The following is a 15906-nucleotide window of genomic DNA, read 5'->3' on the forward strand; positions in this document are numbered from 1 at the left end:
TGAATAGATATTCATCGAAGATATCATCCACCCAGTATTAAATATTTAGGTCCTAGTGGTAAATTGTTACTATTGGACCAGGTAATAATTAATAACTAACAGTTTGTATAGATTTTCAGGTGTTGATGATAAAGATTTTTTTTTCAGACATTATTACTATTGGCTTTATAACTATTTTGATATGAGCGTCACTGATGAGTCTTATGTAGACGAAACGCGCGTCTGGCGTACTAAATTATAATCCTGTTAACTTTGATAACTATTTACTAGCAAGTTTAAGTTATACAGAGTATATATCTCCCAATTTATACGATATTCCAGGGCTTGTATTTCCTATAATTACGTCGGATCAACACAAATTGTTAATGCTTAGAATAAAATAGTTCCTAACAGTTTCTACATTAATTTCATTAAAAAAAAAGCCATTTGCAAATGCAGTAAAAAGAATAACTTATCAAAGAAGTCAGATACTCGTGACCGAATATATAAAAAAGAAGATGTGGTATGATTGCCAATGAGACAACTATCCACAAAAAAACCCAAAATGACACAAACATTAACAACTATAGGTCACCGTACGGCCTTAAACAATGAGCAAAGCTCATACCGCATAGTCAGCTATAAAAGGCCCCGATAAGACAATGTAAAACAATTTAAACGAGAAAACTAACGGCCTTATTTATGTAAAAAAATGAACGAAAAACAAATATGTAACACATAAACAAACGAAACCACTGGATTACAGGCTCCTGACTTGGGACAGGCACATACATAAACAATGTGGCGGGGTTAAACATGTTAGCGGGATCCCAACCCTCCCCCTAACCTCGGACAGTGGTATAACAGTACAACATAAGAACGAACTATGAAAATCAGTTGAAAAAGGCTTAACTCATCAGATAGACAAAAAATACGTGTGGACGTGGCCGGGTACTTATACAGCCCGACACAAAAAGACACAATGAACAGATCTGAGAGTACTCGCAGTTATCTGACAGCTAGTTTAAAGCCACTAACAACTAATAAAAAAATCATGCCTCTAAGACTAAACACTCAATCCGTACACATCCAACATACAATGGATTTAGTGTAAAGACGTCATAAACAGCCAGACAACAATGATAATTTTAAATGCATGCGCAATGCGCATACGCGAATGAATGTGTTGTTCAGTCACTCGTTGAATATTGTTCGATATTTGAATTCTTCCATTAATTATTCTATAAAGAATATACGTAAGACACACTTTATTACGTAAGAAATCAAAACCAGTCTATTTAAAAAACCCTGAAACTGCTCAATTTAGTTTAGTGTGAACCGAACGATGAGTTCTACTTCACATGCAAACACTGCTGTGCGGTCAAAGCAAATAATGAATTTAGTCAAATTGAAAGGGTCAACATCAGTTAAAATACATCAGTCACTGAAGAAAATATGTCAAGTTTTTTAACAAACTGGTCAGATAATGATATGCATTTTCATATTAGGGACTGTACAATCTGTTACTTGATGATTTCAATTTAGAATGAATCAACTGGGGTTATGCAGATTATGTCATAGGAACTATGCTCTCTCCCGGTTTTCAGTCACACTTCTGCAAGGGGCTTTGTACTAAAAACAAAATGATTTGGACGAATGTTATACCCGTATTTGGTTTTCAACTATCTTTGGATGAATCATAATTTCGAATTTCAACATTCCTGTAGTCCAATACTCTTTGGTGTGTTATATTCAAATTAGCCTGAAAGATTTCTTGGAGATTCCACGATGAAGGAAAACACATTTTGCATACTAAATTTGACTATATTCCACTCCTTAATGGTCCTCAAATAAAATGTCGTGTTTGCACATTAGTGATAATGTACGTGTATTGAAAAACTTCTCATGCTGCATGTGCACCATATCACTCTTGATTTCATTGAAAAACAATTGGTTAAGTTTGATATTTTTTAATTCCTTTTAAGGCAAAAAGAAACTTTTATATTTTCTTTATTTAAACTATAAAAACAACCTCAAATGTCTATCAAATCCATTATCTAAGTGGCCATACTTTTCGGTACCTTCAAAGATACGATGAAACAAACCACATACAAAATGTATTTCTGCTATTCCCATGATATCTTAGTGTAAATTTGTCATTCCAGATTGAAGCTTCTTGACACGTTTGGCACCTATACGTCTTCCTAATCTGTTGAAAAAATAACTGACATAAAACATTACAATATTTACAACCGTTATATTCATTTTGAAGCAACATTGAATCGGCATAATGAGTAAATGTCTCAAACTTATATAATATCGATATTCAAGACATTGTGTTCCACATTCTTTTTTTTCTTACAGAGAGTGGATATCTAAACGAAATCTGCTTATGCAATAATTAATCCGTGTAAACATGAATGAATCTATTCAAAAGTGCATTCCACTTTTGTTTGCATAACTCAACTAAAAAAAAAATGGCTGGTGTCACCATTCAAAAAGGAAACACTAACGTACCAAAGGCGCCAGAGGTCAACGCGGTTATATTTTTGCGGTATCTGTTTGTGCCATTTACCGTTTAAAAATTGTATTAATCACTACACTGTCTATATTTTGATGTTATTTACTTCGTTGATAAACGGAATCAAATTGTGTCATATCTGCATGTGTAACTACCACCCTAACACTCGCAATAACATAACGTTATCATTGTTACTGCACAAGGTGTCCATTTGTTTACCAACAATAACTTTCTTTTCAGTGAAGATTGATTCAAAAAGCGGCATAATCTTATTTGGAATTGAAAGTAATTGATTTTTTATTTATTTGGGGAGAGGAGGCAAACATGAAAAAAAAAATCTCAGAGTGAAAATGAATAGTCAAATTGGTGATGTTTTGATAACAAGTACGTTAATTTACCTTTCAACTTTGCAGTTAACTGAACATTCGTCTAAATTAAGATAACTCATCAACAAATTAATGTTCAGTAATAGAATTGTTCATACATGCATCCTCGTTGTTAGAGATCAGAGATTCCGTTAATCAATCATTGACAATTTACTGAAACAAGATGAAGATGTATAGGAAAGTCTTGTTCAGATGTGTTAATTTCGTACATCTCATTGAAATGATTTATAAGACCCTGAACATGAAACAGTTCAACAAAACTAGAAAGACAGACTTTGAAATATCATTCATAAGAAAAGCAGCGATTATGCTATCTGAACAACTTTCAAACATGATTATCTCAAATAAAGGCAACAGTAGTATACCACTGTTCGAAATTCATAAATCGATAGAGAAAAAAAAAATCCGAGATACAAACTAAAACTGAGGGAAACGCATCAAATATAAGAGAACTGCGACACAACATTAAAATGTAACACACACAGAAACGAACTATAATATAACAATGATCATTTTCCTGACTTGGTACAGGGCATTTTAAGGTAAAAATGGTGGGTTGAACCTGGTTTTGTGGCATGACAAACCTCTCGCATTAATGGCAATGTTAATTATAACATTATAATGACCACATTACATGACAGGACTACAATACAAATAAATGGGAGAAAATATAGGACAGAGAAACAAACGCTTAATAGCCAACAAAACGTACTTTGTTAAAAAATTTCAAGCTCTTCATGATTGATTAAGAATTTTACATAAAGGTCTGAAATATATTCACCAATAGATGTAAAGGGGAGAAGGAAACTGTATCCAGCTCAGAAAAAAACTAACGGAATTCTCCAGTATTCTTGGTGATATTGTTATGATAACGAACAAAGACGAGGACTGTGCTATGTAGTTATTTGGAAAGCTGGATAATCTTTTTTTGGATGTGAAATCATTTGTATTTTTTATTCGTAGAGGGAGTTCATTCATTAATAATAAAATAACTTAATAATTGAAGAATTTAAATATAGAAAAATATGCAACGAATGACCGAACAATACACTAATTTACGAATACACGTAGCGCATAAGTTAAATGTTGTTCGATCACAAGTTGAATATTTTTCGATATTTGAATTCTTTTTCGATTAATTAAATTAAGTTAAATATAAATACAATGTACATGAATACACAAAATAGAAATAATATTGTAAAACCCCTCTTTTGTTCGAATCGCCCTTCACAACCGACCTACACCAGGAACGCTAACAATCAAAACACCGATGACAGGATGAAAAAATTCCAAATCACGTTGATAGTCATACGACCAAAAAAACATAATATCACAAAATCAAATAACAGAAAATATAAAACAAAAAAAATAAAGTCTATAGATGCAGGTCGCCTTGTATTATTTGTGAAGAAGAAACTTCATATCAATTTATTAGATCTTAGTACTTTCCGATGAACTTTTATTAGAAAAGAACGAGACGTTCTTTGACAAAAAGAATCAACCAATCAATGAAAAATGGCTATTTCGAGGCGAGAAGTTAATAAAGTGGACATTTTGCAATAAAAGTAAATAAGTCTATTAATATACCTTCTTGTTATAGTAGGAAAATATTGGTATAGATATAGAAATAACAGTTCTGGGTTTCCTGATAACCAAACTTCATCTAAATCATTTTCCATTGCAATAGACATAAGATAAGCGCATCGTTCGGCAGTCATTCTTTTTTCTGTAGGTTTCATTTCCACTCCTAATGTCTAAAAATCAATACATTAATCTTATAACAAATGGTTTATGTTTTCAACATTGAACCCTTATATTGGTAGGTCTTTATTAATAAATCACTCTTTATCTAACAAATGCTTTTTTAATTTGGTGTAAATAACACATAATTCATATTATCTTATTTCATCGACAATGTACTTTTCTGCTGGGCATATATTAGCTGATTTATTTATTCATGGAGTAACGTTATGTAGTACATTCGGAATTTATTTTGAAATGTGTTTCAAAGTTCCTTACAGTTCTATATTGTTTTCATTGTTAGGTATAAAAGTGTATGTTCAAAAACAAAAACAAAGTTAATTAACAAAAATACCGACTCCAAGGAAATTCAAAACGGAAAGTCCCGGCTTATCAAAGGCAAAATCAAAAGCTCAACCACGTCAAATGAAAAAAAAACTGTCATATTTTTGATTTGTTACATGTATGTCATTGTGTAGAAAATGACGGATTATTGCAGGATGTGAAGAGAGCTAAACATCCCACTTGTGAGACACTTGCATAGAAATACATCATTATGTCATAATGTATGAGCAAAACAAACAGACAGTATTTGGGTACAGAAGTCAACATGGTGTTATAATCTTAATCGTTTATTGTGCAAAACCAGATTTTTTAATTTCTTTAGAAAATCTATTTGTTTGGGAGCACTCCTTTTTTCGCCAATTACTGTTTTTCAGGGGTATCATTTGCGCCAAATTTTTTTTTCCAAAATGTATCAATTGCGCCAATATTCGGAACTCATTTGTGCTAATTTACCTGTACACATATCCATCATAAATAACAATGATTTATATATGTATTCTTATTTTTGGCTTAAAAAGTATCATATGTTCGGAGATATTTCAACATGATGAGCATCTGGAGAGAAATGACTTACAATGCATTAGACACAATGTACAGAGAGAGAATAAAACGTATTGCATTGCTCAGTATTTAATAAAAAGATATGCAAATAGAGAAGAAAATAGAAACTTTTGCTGATTTTGTTTTAGTCACATATATTGATGATACAGAAATGTGTTCCCACCATGCATATGGGTTTTATCATAATTAGGAATTATTATGAACTGTTTTATATATTTCATCCTTCAGTTTTTGCATTTTTTGACAATTATGTGACGTTACAAACTACTACATACATTAACTTGGTATTAATATATCTACTTTTTACATGCAGCAGCAGTAAGAAAAGGAAACATCTGCCGTGTAAACTGCCAGTTCCAAGTCTGAATAAAGGAGTAAGGAAGTCATTTTTCTTCTATTTGGCGCAATCGTATGTTTTACTTTTGGCGCAAATGATACCATGTAATTTTAAAACATGTGGCGCAAACGTAGCATTTAAAAAAAAATGTTGTGGCGCAAAAGGACGCATTTTTGGCGCTAACGGATATCTCCCATTTGTTTAAGGGCATACGATACAGTTTTGATCTCGTATTTACAGTTTGATGAAAATTGCCATATAGACTATTTTTTGCCTGATTAAATCAAATATGTCATAAAAAATATACCTTCATTGCATACTTTTTGAGTTAAATGAGGTCTGAATTTTGTCCCCTAACATTATGAGCAAATACGGATTTGTGGCCGTATTTTTCCTTTCGAAAGAATGCCATAACTTTTTTAGTTTTAAAAGATAAACACAAATTGTTTTTTTGTTAAATAATTTGTAATTTCTGTATTTTATAAGTATCCTTCAAATTTATGCATTTTTTTCAGATTTAACTCATATTTATCAAATGGTCATGAATTGAAAAAAAAACGTAAATTTTTGCTGTATATTTATCAACATTGAAAATTGCACTATTTACAGTTTTATAAAATTTGGTTCACATAATTTTCCTGCAAAATGTAACAAAATGTCGTTTTAAAGAATAGGGGTTCATGCATTCGTTTTCAAATTAAATCATAAAAATCAGTCGGAAAATGCATCTTTTCTCGGTATGTCACAGTTTAACGTCGTGAAAATAGCATTTACGTTAGCAACGTCATTAGCTCCCCTGTAACTGTATCGTATGCCCTAAATACCAAATAAATATAAAACATAAGGAACCCAACCGCAGAAAGATTATTCATGATCTCACCTTTTCGCCACTTTCAGTAAACGCATGCAGCAATGCCTCTGAGAACACTGGACCTGGACAAACCATTGTTACATCAATATTATAGTTGTATCCTTCTATACGCAATGCTTCAAACCAACCCTTCAAAAAAATTAATCATAGGCAAACTATCATTAACAATTACGTATCGAGGAAAAGTTGCAGTCACTTTATAAAATTGGTGAGCATTCTGCGCTATGAAAAATAATAAATTATGATAATACTTTGTATCTTAAACCCTTCAAACAAGATCTTGGTCTCTCGTGTAAAAAGTTGTCTCATTTAGCAATCAAATCGCATCTTCGTATACTTATATTTAACGAGTAATAAGCGTAAAGGAAACAAAGCTAGGGTGATGTAGTACATGTCGACGACGAGGGAACAGGGTGTGCTAGTCTAGATTAGAAGGACTATAATATGACGCGGAGCAGAATGGTGTGAAAAAATCAAACATAACATTAGGATAGAGACATTACTTAATCGAACTTTGCTTAATGTAGAAGTTTATCTCAACAGTAATTACGTGATAGTGTAAAGAAACTTCTCTAATTCTATGGAAATTTATCCCTTTCCGATCCCATTGTAAAAATAAATTACTCAACGTGTGGTTGCCGGTGATCTCAAAAGATCATTGGATGATGTTAAGGGTCATAACCTCTTTAGCTAACTGAATGAATCAAAATATGCTAACAGGTGTTAATGAAATTGACAACTTCGTGGAATGTGAAAGGCAATATTGGGGATTTTCTTTTAACAAAAACAGAAAATTATTTTTTTTTAAGATTAGAGAAACAGATTCTTACATGGTTACTCATGGATTTTCGGATTTATCTAATCTCGATAGTTCAATTACAAATTTTAGAGTCCTCGCCGAGGCTCGGACTTTTAAACTGATAACTTAACTATCTTGATTGGATAAATCCGATAATCCACTCGTATCAACAAGATCAATGTAAGAATCGGTAATCAAAAAGAAAGTATCAAGGATTAAGACTTACATGTAAGGCATGTTTTGATCCACTATAAGAACCTAGTCCTGGTGCTCCTTAAAAGAAACAACAAGAAAACAAATAAATTTAATAACAATATTCTAGAATATACACAAGAAAAACATTTAACATATATACACATGTAGACCTTTACGTGGTGTTTGATTCCATGCAGTTTTAAAAAAGACTACTTGGAATGAAAAGTGGTAATAGCTACAACAACTAGGTACAGTTTAATTTGATAATCTAGTGCAACATAATAACATTCTTTAAACGAAGCTTATATAACTCTACTCAAACAATAAGTTATCTATCTGACTTTATTTTCAAGGGGAAAGTGTGGGGAAAAATACATGAACATACATCATCTTCACACATAACTTTCCTGCCAAACTACATGTAATAACAATCCTTCCGTAGTTTTGTTTAATCATTTCTGGTAAGATACATTTTGTTAGTGACAGAAGCCCGAGAACATTTACATTTAACATTGCTTTATCAACTTCAAGACTTGTTTTCTCCCATAAGGCTCTCTGTGATCGACCAGCATTATTTACAAGCACGTCTATCTGAAAAATAAAAAAATATCCAAGATTGCTTTTTTTTTTTTTGAATATTTAGCAATTCAAATGCATAGCCATATATTAATTTGTATTGTACTATTTTATCTTCAGTTTGATTCAGTAGGAATTTGCTTCAAATTAATCATGTGCACATTGGAAATAGTCAGAGAGCATTAAGAATATCAAGTTAAGTAATGGTGCTTCTATACCTTATATGAAATATGATCCGACCTGTCGAAATCTAATTGATTTAAAAAGATTGATTTTACATTCTGCTCAGGAATATATGTTTTGTAGACTTAACATTTAAATTATGAATATAAGTTAGTTATTCTCTTTGCCGACTATCTAAGTTTTCATACTTCAAACATATGAGTTAAATTATGAATAGTTGCATAGGACAATTACTGATGTGAGTTTTGGACAAGATTTCCCTAAAATATATGGAAAAAAGGCAGTCTTAAATAGATAAAGGCAACAGTAGTATACCGCTGTTCAAAACTCATAAATCCACGGACAAAATACAAAATCGGGGTATCAAACTAAAACCGAGGGAAACGCATTAAATATAAGAGGAGAACATCGACATAACACCGAAACGTAACACACACAGAAACGGGCCAAGCATCAGACAAAACACCACGAGAATAACAAATATAACATGAAAACCAAATACATGAATTTATAGAAAAATATCCAAATACATAGAACATAATAGACAATAATTTTAAAATTATAATAAACCTTTTTAAATACAACTTCAACTGCATTTGCATGACTTCCAAAATCCAAAAGATCAAGTGGTAAAATGAAGATGTCTTCGGTCCCAATTCCTGAATATTCTGAAATTAGAATAATGATGGAAGTCTAGATGGGTATTTCGTTTCTTTGTTCATTTGCTTATTTTACTATTTTCCCTTTCTTTATTCATTTGCTTATTTTACTTTTTTACCTTTCTTCATTTATTTTTACCCTAATATCTATTCCTCGGCATTTTTACGCTCTATTATTCATATAAATTTCTGTTTTTGCTTGTTTTTTTAATGGAACTATTGTAATTAGTTAATACTTCAGTTTCATTATATATATCTCTTTCATATTCATTTGATAAAATTTACTGTTTACAATAGCATTAATTGTTCTAAATAATAAGGATGTTCTTATCCCAAGCATAAACACTACGCCGTATTTGGTACAACCTTTTTCAACTTTTGATCTTCAGTGCTGTACAACTTTGTACTTTTTTTCACTTTCGATCTTTTATATCTGGGCGTCACTGGTGAGTCTTGTGTTGACGAGGCGCGTTTTTGACGTATTGAATTTTAAACCTGATTCTTTTTGTTATCTATTAAGCATGTGTTTCTTTGTCTAATATGTTCTCCTATTTATTTGTATTGTAGTCCTGTAATTTTGTGGTGTCATTTCAATGTTATATTTAACTTGGCCATTACAGTGCGATGTTTGGCATGCCATGAAACCATGTTCAACCCATCATTTTTATTCCCCTTTAAAAATGTCCTGTACCAAGTCAGGAAGATGGCCATTGTTATACTATTGTTCGTTACTGTGTGTGTTGCATTTTAATGTTGTGTCGTTTTTTTTCTCGTATTTTTGAGATATTAAGATAAGACGTGGCACGGTACTTGTTTATCACAAATTCATGTATTTGGTTTATATGTTATATGTGTTATTCTCGGGGGATTTTGTCTGATGCTTGGTCCGTTTCTGTGTGTGTTGCGTTTCGGTGATGTGTCATTGTTCTCCTCTTATATTTAATGCGTTCCCCTCGGTTTTAGTTTGTTACCCCGATTTTGTTTTTTGTCCATGGATTTATGAGTTTTGAACAGCGGTATACTACTGTTGCCTTTATTATTAAGCTACATATTGTTTTGTAACTGTAATTTTGTTTTGTTTGAAATTTATTGAAACGAAACAAATGGAACATTACAAAAATTAAAACACTTGATATATGTTGTTAAAATGATTACTGAAAGCATGCGTCAGGCAAACAAGATTATACAAAGTACCGTAAAAGAAAAATACGATCTAGACATTTATTTTTTATCTTATGAGTATCAAAAGTTATTAAAGTTGAAATATCAAAAATAATTCACTATTAAAAGAGAGCTGTGATACAGTATTTCATTTTGTCTACTAATAGATCTATTTTATGATAGCATAAAAATAGAAATGATACGGACTACCGCAAACACTATATAAATACATACTGGGACTATTATTGAGCTACATATCGTTTGGTAACTGAAAATTTTGTTTCGTTTAAAATTTATGTTTACGACAAAAATGAAAATTTACAACTAAAACACTAGATATATGTTATTGGAATGGTTACATTGAGCCATGCGTTAGGCAAACAAAATAACAAAAAGTACTGTAAAAGAGAAATACGTTTTAGACAGAGATCTTTGACTTGTTTCAATCTATCTTCTCTTCTTGCTGATAATATAAGTTTGCATCCAACTGATGATAATTTGTAGGCTAGCTCTTCTCCAATGCCACTGGAGGCACCCGTTATCCATACCACTTTGCCTTTCAGTGAGGCTACAATAATAAGAATTTATTTCAGATCCCTCAAACAGTGACAGCTTTATTTAGATCTGTGAATAAGATAAGGCTACAGATGTATAGAAATGTCTGATCATTTTCCATTAGCTTTCCAAATTGATTTGTATTTTCAATTTGTAAATTTCAAGATTGCACGTATATTCAAGATCTTTCAGAGCTAAACCAATTTCACTATTACATAACAGATGAAACAAAAATGCCGTTTGATTTACAACTTGATGAAAATAAATGAATCACCCACACCCAAGTATAAATAGGATAATAAGACATGAAAAAATCTAATTTGAATGAGTTGATAAAAGTCATATTTCACGATCTACCTCCTTCTCATAACAGGATTGTCATCATTAACGACATTTTGAATGTCAAACATGATTTTTACATACTGTACGCGAAAGTTTGCAAAATTATTAATCTAAACAAAAACCAAAGGATAAAATAACAAAAATTTCGAACTCTTACGAAAATTCAAAATCGGATAGTCCCTTATCGTTCTCCAAGTGCTCTATACAAAATAATACCATTGTATTTCATTGTTTGAGTGTACTGCTTGACCCTCATAGGTGTAATTTTGCAATAAAGATTATATAGCAGTTATATTGCGAGTTTATTTTTAACTGCACTAGGATTACGCTGATCACTGTTAATCTTCTAGATCTAAATGAATACTTTCAAAACAATATTTCAGATATGTTCTTTAAACAGTGTTGAAAGAGATTTCTTAAAAAAATCAGAAATTATAACTCAATCCTTACACACAATTAGCATATCATATAATTTCTTTCCATGAAGATATACAGAAAACCCTTCTTTTGAACAATGGGGATCCGGTGACCATGTCCAAATCACCAAACGAGGAAGCACATGCCAAATAAAAATATTTTAGAACATTTCAGAGTAATATGAAAGAAATTTCATCTAGAAACCTTAGAAGAATGTCATGCTAATTAAGGTTGTCCTTAGCAACTGGCGATTTGCTTTCGTTCTTTCTTACTTTCAACAGCTAGAATAAGTTGGGTTTTTTTCAAATCAAACAAGGGTTTAAGAATTCTTCTAGAATCAACAGATTGCAACTAACATCTATTTTTCTGTCTATTCAAACAGCTGTGATAACGACCTTGACCTTTTAACCTGAAAATGATACAATTTGTTCCCTTCCGTATAGGTTCGTGCACACGAAAATATGGCGTGGTAAAACAAGCGGCATTTTTATATATAATAGTTATAGTAAGATGTGGTGTGAGTGCCAATGAGACAACTCTCCATCCAAATAACAATTTATAAAAATAAACCGTTATAGGTCAATGTACAGCCTTTGGAGCCTCACACCGAACAACAAGCTATAAAGGGCCCAAAAATTACTAGTGTTAAACCATTCAACGGTAAAACCAACTGTTTAATCTATGTAAAAAAACGAGAAACGAGAATAACGTATTAATTACATAAACAAACGACAACTTCTGTACATCAGATTCCTGACTTAGGACAGGTGCAAACATTTACAGCAGGATTGAACTTGTTAATGGTAACAAACCTTCTCCCCTTTACTGAAACAATAGTATAACATCCCAACATAGAAAAACAAACGATAAACTATCAATGGAAGGCTTACGATTACTGGATTAACAAAACACTAATCAAAGAAGTTAATATCAAAATTAGTACATGAAATGAACTAAACTATAAAACAACGGTATAATAGATAACAAAAACACAACATACATAATTATTTATAATACAAAGGTTTAGAAAAATCTTTTTGCGATGATTTCAGACTTCTATTGTGCGAAAAGGCATTATTTTGATAACGTTCTGAAGAAGGTTATTTTACTTAGAAATCAAAATCAGAAGATGTGCCATTGAGACAATTATCCACCCAAGTCACAATTTGTAAAATTATGTGTCAACGTACGGTCTTCAACACGGAGCCTTGGCGCACACCGAACAGCAACAACCACTAAAAATGAGGTTCCTGAATTAGGACAAGTGCAAACAAATGCAGTAGATTTAAACGTTTATAAAAATAGGTACCAATCTTAATCCTTACCTGAAACAATAGTGTAACACCACAACCTGAGAAGACCCATTATAAAATATCAAATGAAATGGCTGAACTCAATCAAAAGACATATTAATAAAACAAGTGAACATACAATGAACGAATAAACGAATAGAACGGTTCTGCTGTAATTAACATGTGTAATAAACTATTTACCTGGTGTCTCTCCGAACTTACAGTACCATTGTAAATGAAGATCACAGCCGCTTAATAATATTCTTATTATTTGTATGAATAAAAATGCCACTCCAAAAACAACTAACAAGTCAAACATAATTTCTGAATTCATATAAGGAATGATCAAGTAAGACGAAGATGCAGAACATTTTAATCCTTGTATCTATGATGGGTTTATCTACTGACAACTATACATTACACTGAGTATATGACTCTGCAAGTTGAGTTTTAGTACCCAATGGTATTGTACTAGTTATTGTGCGTCTGTGCTGGCACGATTTATCATTAATATTATCATGATTATAAATTAACTTGGAATTTTTCGGAATAGTACTAAGGATCTTCTACCACAGGTGTTGATTACCTTAGCTAATTTGAAAAAACACTTTTGAACTTTGGGTCATCAAGTCCCTTTTACGTTTCAACTAGTTTGATTCTAGCGTCTTTCAGTGGTAAGACGGAAAGGTAGACTGGCGTACAAAATTCAATCCTGGTATGTACGTTGCGTTTATTTACAACCACTATATCAATATATGTCACTACTGGAAGTACGGGGCGCCGAACAGGACTCTTGTGGTTTTATACTCGAAATTCGATTTTATACGGACAATATTCATCTTTGTGAGACAGAAGTCAATTTTGTGCGACAAAATTCAATTTTGTCAATTTTGTCTCACAAAAGTCAGTTTTGTCTCACAATTAGTGAAGTTTGGATTCTGTGAACTAATTTGCATACAAAATTGACTTTTGTGAGACAAATTGACTTTTGTGAGACAAAATTGACTTTTGTGAGACAAAATTGACTTTGTGAGACAAAATTGCCTTTTATGAGATAATTTTTTTTTTGTGAGACAAAATTGAATTTTGACCCCCAAAATTGAATTTTGTCTCACAAAAGTTAATTTTGTCTCTCAAAAGTTAATTTTGTCTCACAAAAGTTAATTTTGTTTCACAAAACTGAATCCTGTCTCACACAATTGACTTTTGTGTTTTGATTACCATATCAGGTAACAAAAGTCAATTTTGTATGCAAATAAGTTTATATTTGCATACCTTTTTTGACAAAATTGACTTTTGTAATCACAAAATTGAAGTTCTCATAAAAAAGTCTGCATCACATAGTTTTGTAAGTCAAAAATTATTTTGTTATGATAGAATTGAATTTTATACAAAACCACAAGAGTCCCATTTGGCGCCCCGTGGATAGAGGTTTAGCAAAATTGATCAGAATTTGGAGTCGCAAAGGCTCTTCAACTTCGTATTTTAATTGGCTATTTATTAACTTGTTTAATTTGAGCATTGCTGATTAGATGTTTATAACGAAATAGGCGTACAAAATGTTTATCCTGGTTTCTATATGACGAGTTTATTTATGACGTTGGGTATCTTGAACAGCACTTTAGTAATTTTGTCAGTGTAATTGACCATAACATGTTATGCATTTCGCTCTATCACTCAATAATTCAAAATTTGGTGACTAAGTAGCAACATTCCAGCAGCACCTGCATATAGGGTATATATCTCCCAATTGATACGATATTCCCGTGCTTGCATTTCCTATCATGATTTTCTTGATAGAGGGTTGCTGCTCACAAGGAAGCTATTAAACCAAGAGTTCCAAATGTTGAAGTTGAAATCATCCCTTCGTAAGTTTTATGGACGCCATCACGAGTTGGTTGATATCGGATATGTTCCTTACGTCGTAACTACAATACCCTTCCATTTCATGAATGTGACCTACCGAATTAGACTATTTACCGGATTTGTTATCACATAAGCAACACGACGGGTGCCACATGTGGAGCAGGATCTGCTAACCCTTCCGGAGCACCTGAGATCACCCCTTGTTTTTGGTGGGTTTCGTGTTGTTTATTCTTTAGTTTTCTATGTTGTGTCATGTGTTATATTGTTTGTCTTTCTGTCTTTTTCATTTTTAGCCATGGCGTTGTCAGTTTGTTTTAGAATTATGAGTTTGATGTCCCTTTGGTATCTTTCGTAGACATACAAACCTAAATATTACAATATGGAATGTGCAATCTCGTCTGATCAATACAGTATTCTACTGACAATCATGATTTGAATTTGCTCAGTCACAGGTCCAACATGTTCACTATTGTCCGTTTGGCGTTACTGGATATCACTTCAGTATAGGTTACAAGAGCGCAATTATTTGTTTACATTTTACCGGCAAGTTTTTTACTCAGAACATAATCGTATACGGCTTCTGATTGGTTGATACAGGATTTGAATTACATTTAATCGAAAAGCTATCCAATTAGGGTTAAAAATTGCCGAAAATCATATTCATATTTTACGAAGTATAGAAAATATCTTCCATTTTTACGCACATCGTGGCATTTAAAAATATGCCTTTTTTATTAAGCGAAAAAAGTTGACGATTTTTTTCCTCTGCATTTAAAGTCAATTTGAGTCGCATGACCCTATATTTTTTTGGTTGTAATGCAACACTGGCATTTCTAGTAACAGGAATTGGCACCCTTTTTTGCCTAGTTTGTGTAGTCTTCGAGAAAAAAATACGGAACACTAGTGATACCCTATAGAAAATGCATTACGAATTATTGCGCTCTTGTAACCTATAGTAGATCAAAGTATAATAATTAATGCATATACATAGCAGGGTTTTTACCCAAAGCCTAGCCTTCATCCAAATCCAGTTCATATGGTGTTTATATATATATATGTATATTCGCAATTATAGTATTAAATCTATCCGACGTCTATGACTATTTCTACCATGTCTGTCT

The 15906-nt window shown here is 32.1% G+C and overlaps 1 protein-coding gene across 1 annotated transcript; it reads right to left on the bottom strand.

Moving 5' to 3' along the window:
* Positions 1-1981: 1981 nt before the first annotated feature.
* LOC134710666 (dehydrogenase/reductase SDR family member 7-like) lies at positions 1982-13238 on the bottom strand. Its single transcript, XM_063571052.1, has 8 exons — positions 13121-13238; positions 10729-10881; positions 9064-9161; positions 8151-8325; positions 7766-7812; positions 6750-6869; positions 4474-4640; positions 1982-2188 (listed from the first exon to the last, which is right to left on the bottom strand). The coding sequence occupies exons 1-8, from the start codon at positions 13236-13238 to the stop codon at positions 2122-2124; spliced, it is 945 nt and encodes a 314-aa protein (XP_063427122.1). The 3' UTR covers positions 1982-2121.
* Between the last annotated feature and the right edge of the window lie 2668 nt (positions 13239-15906).

Source organism: Mytilus trossulus, chromosome 3 (genome assembly GCF_036588685.1).
Source record: "Mytilus trossulus isolate FHL-02 chromosome 3, PNRI_Mtr1.1.1.hap1, whole genome shotgun sequence".
Lineage (NCBI taxonomy): Eukaryota > Metazoa > Mollusca > Bivalvia > Mytilida > Mytilidae > Mytilus > Mytilus trossulus.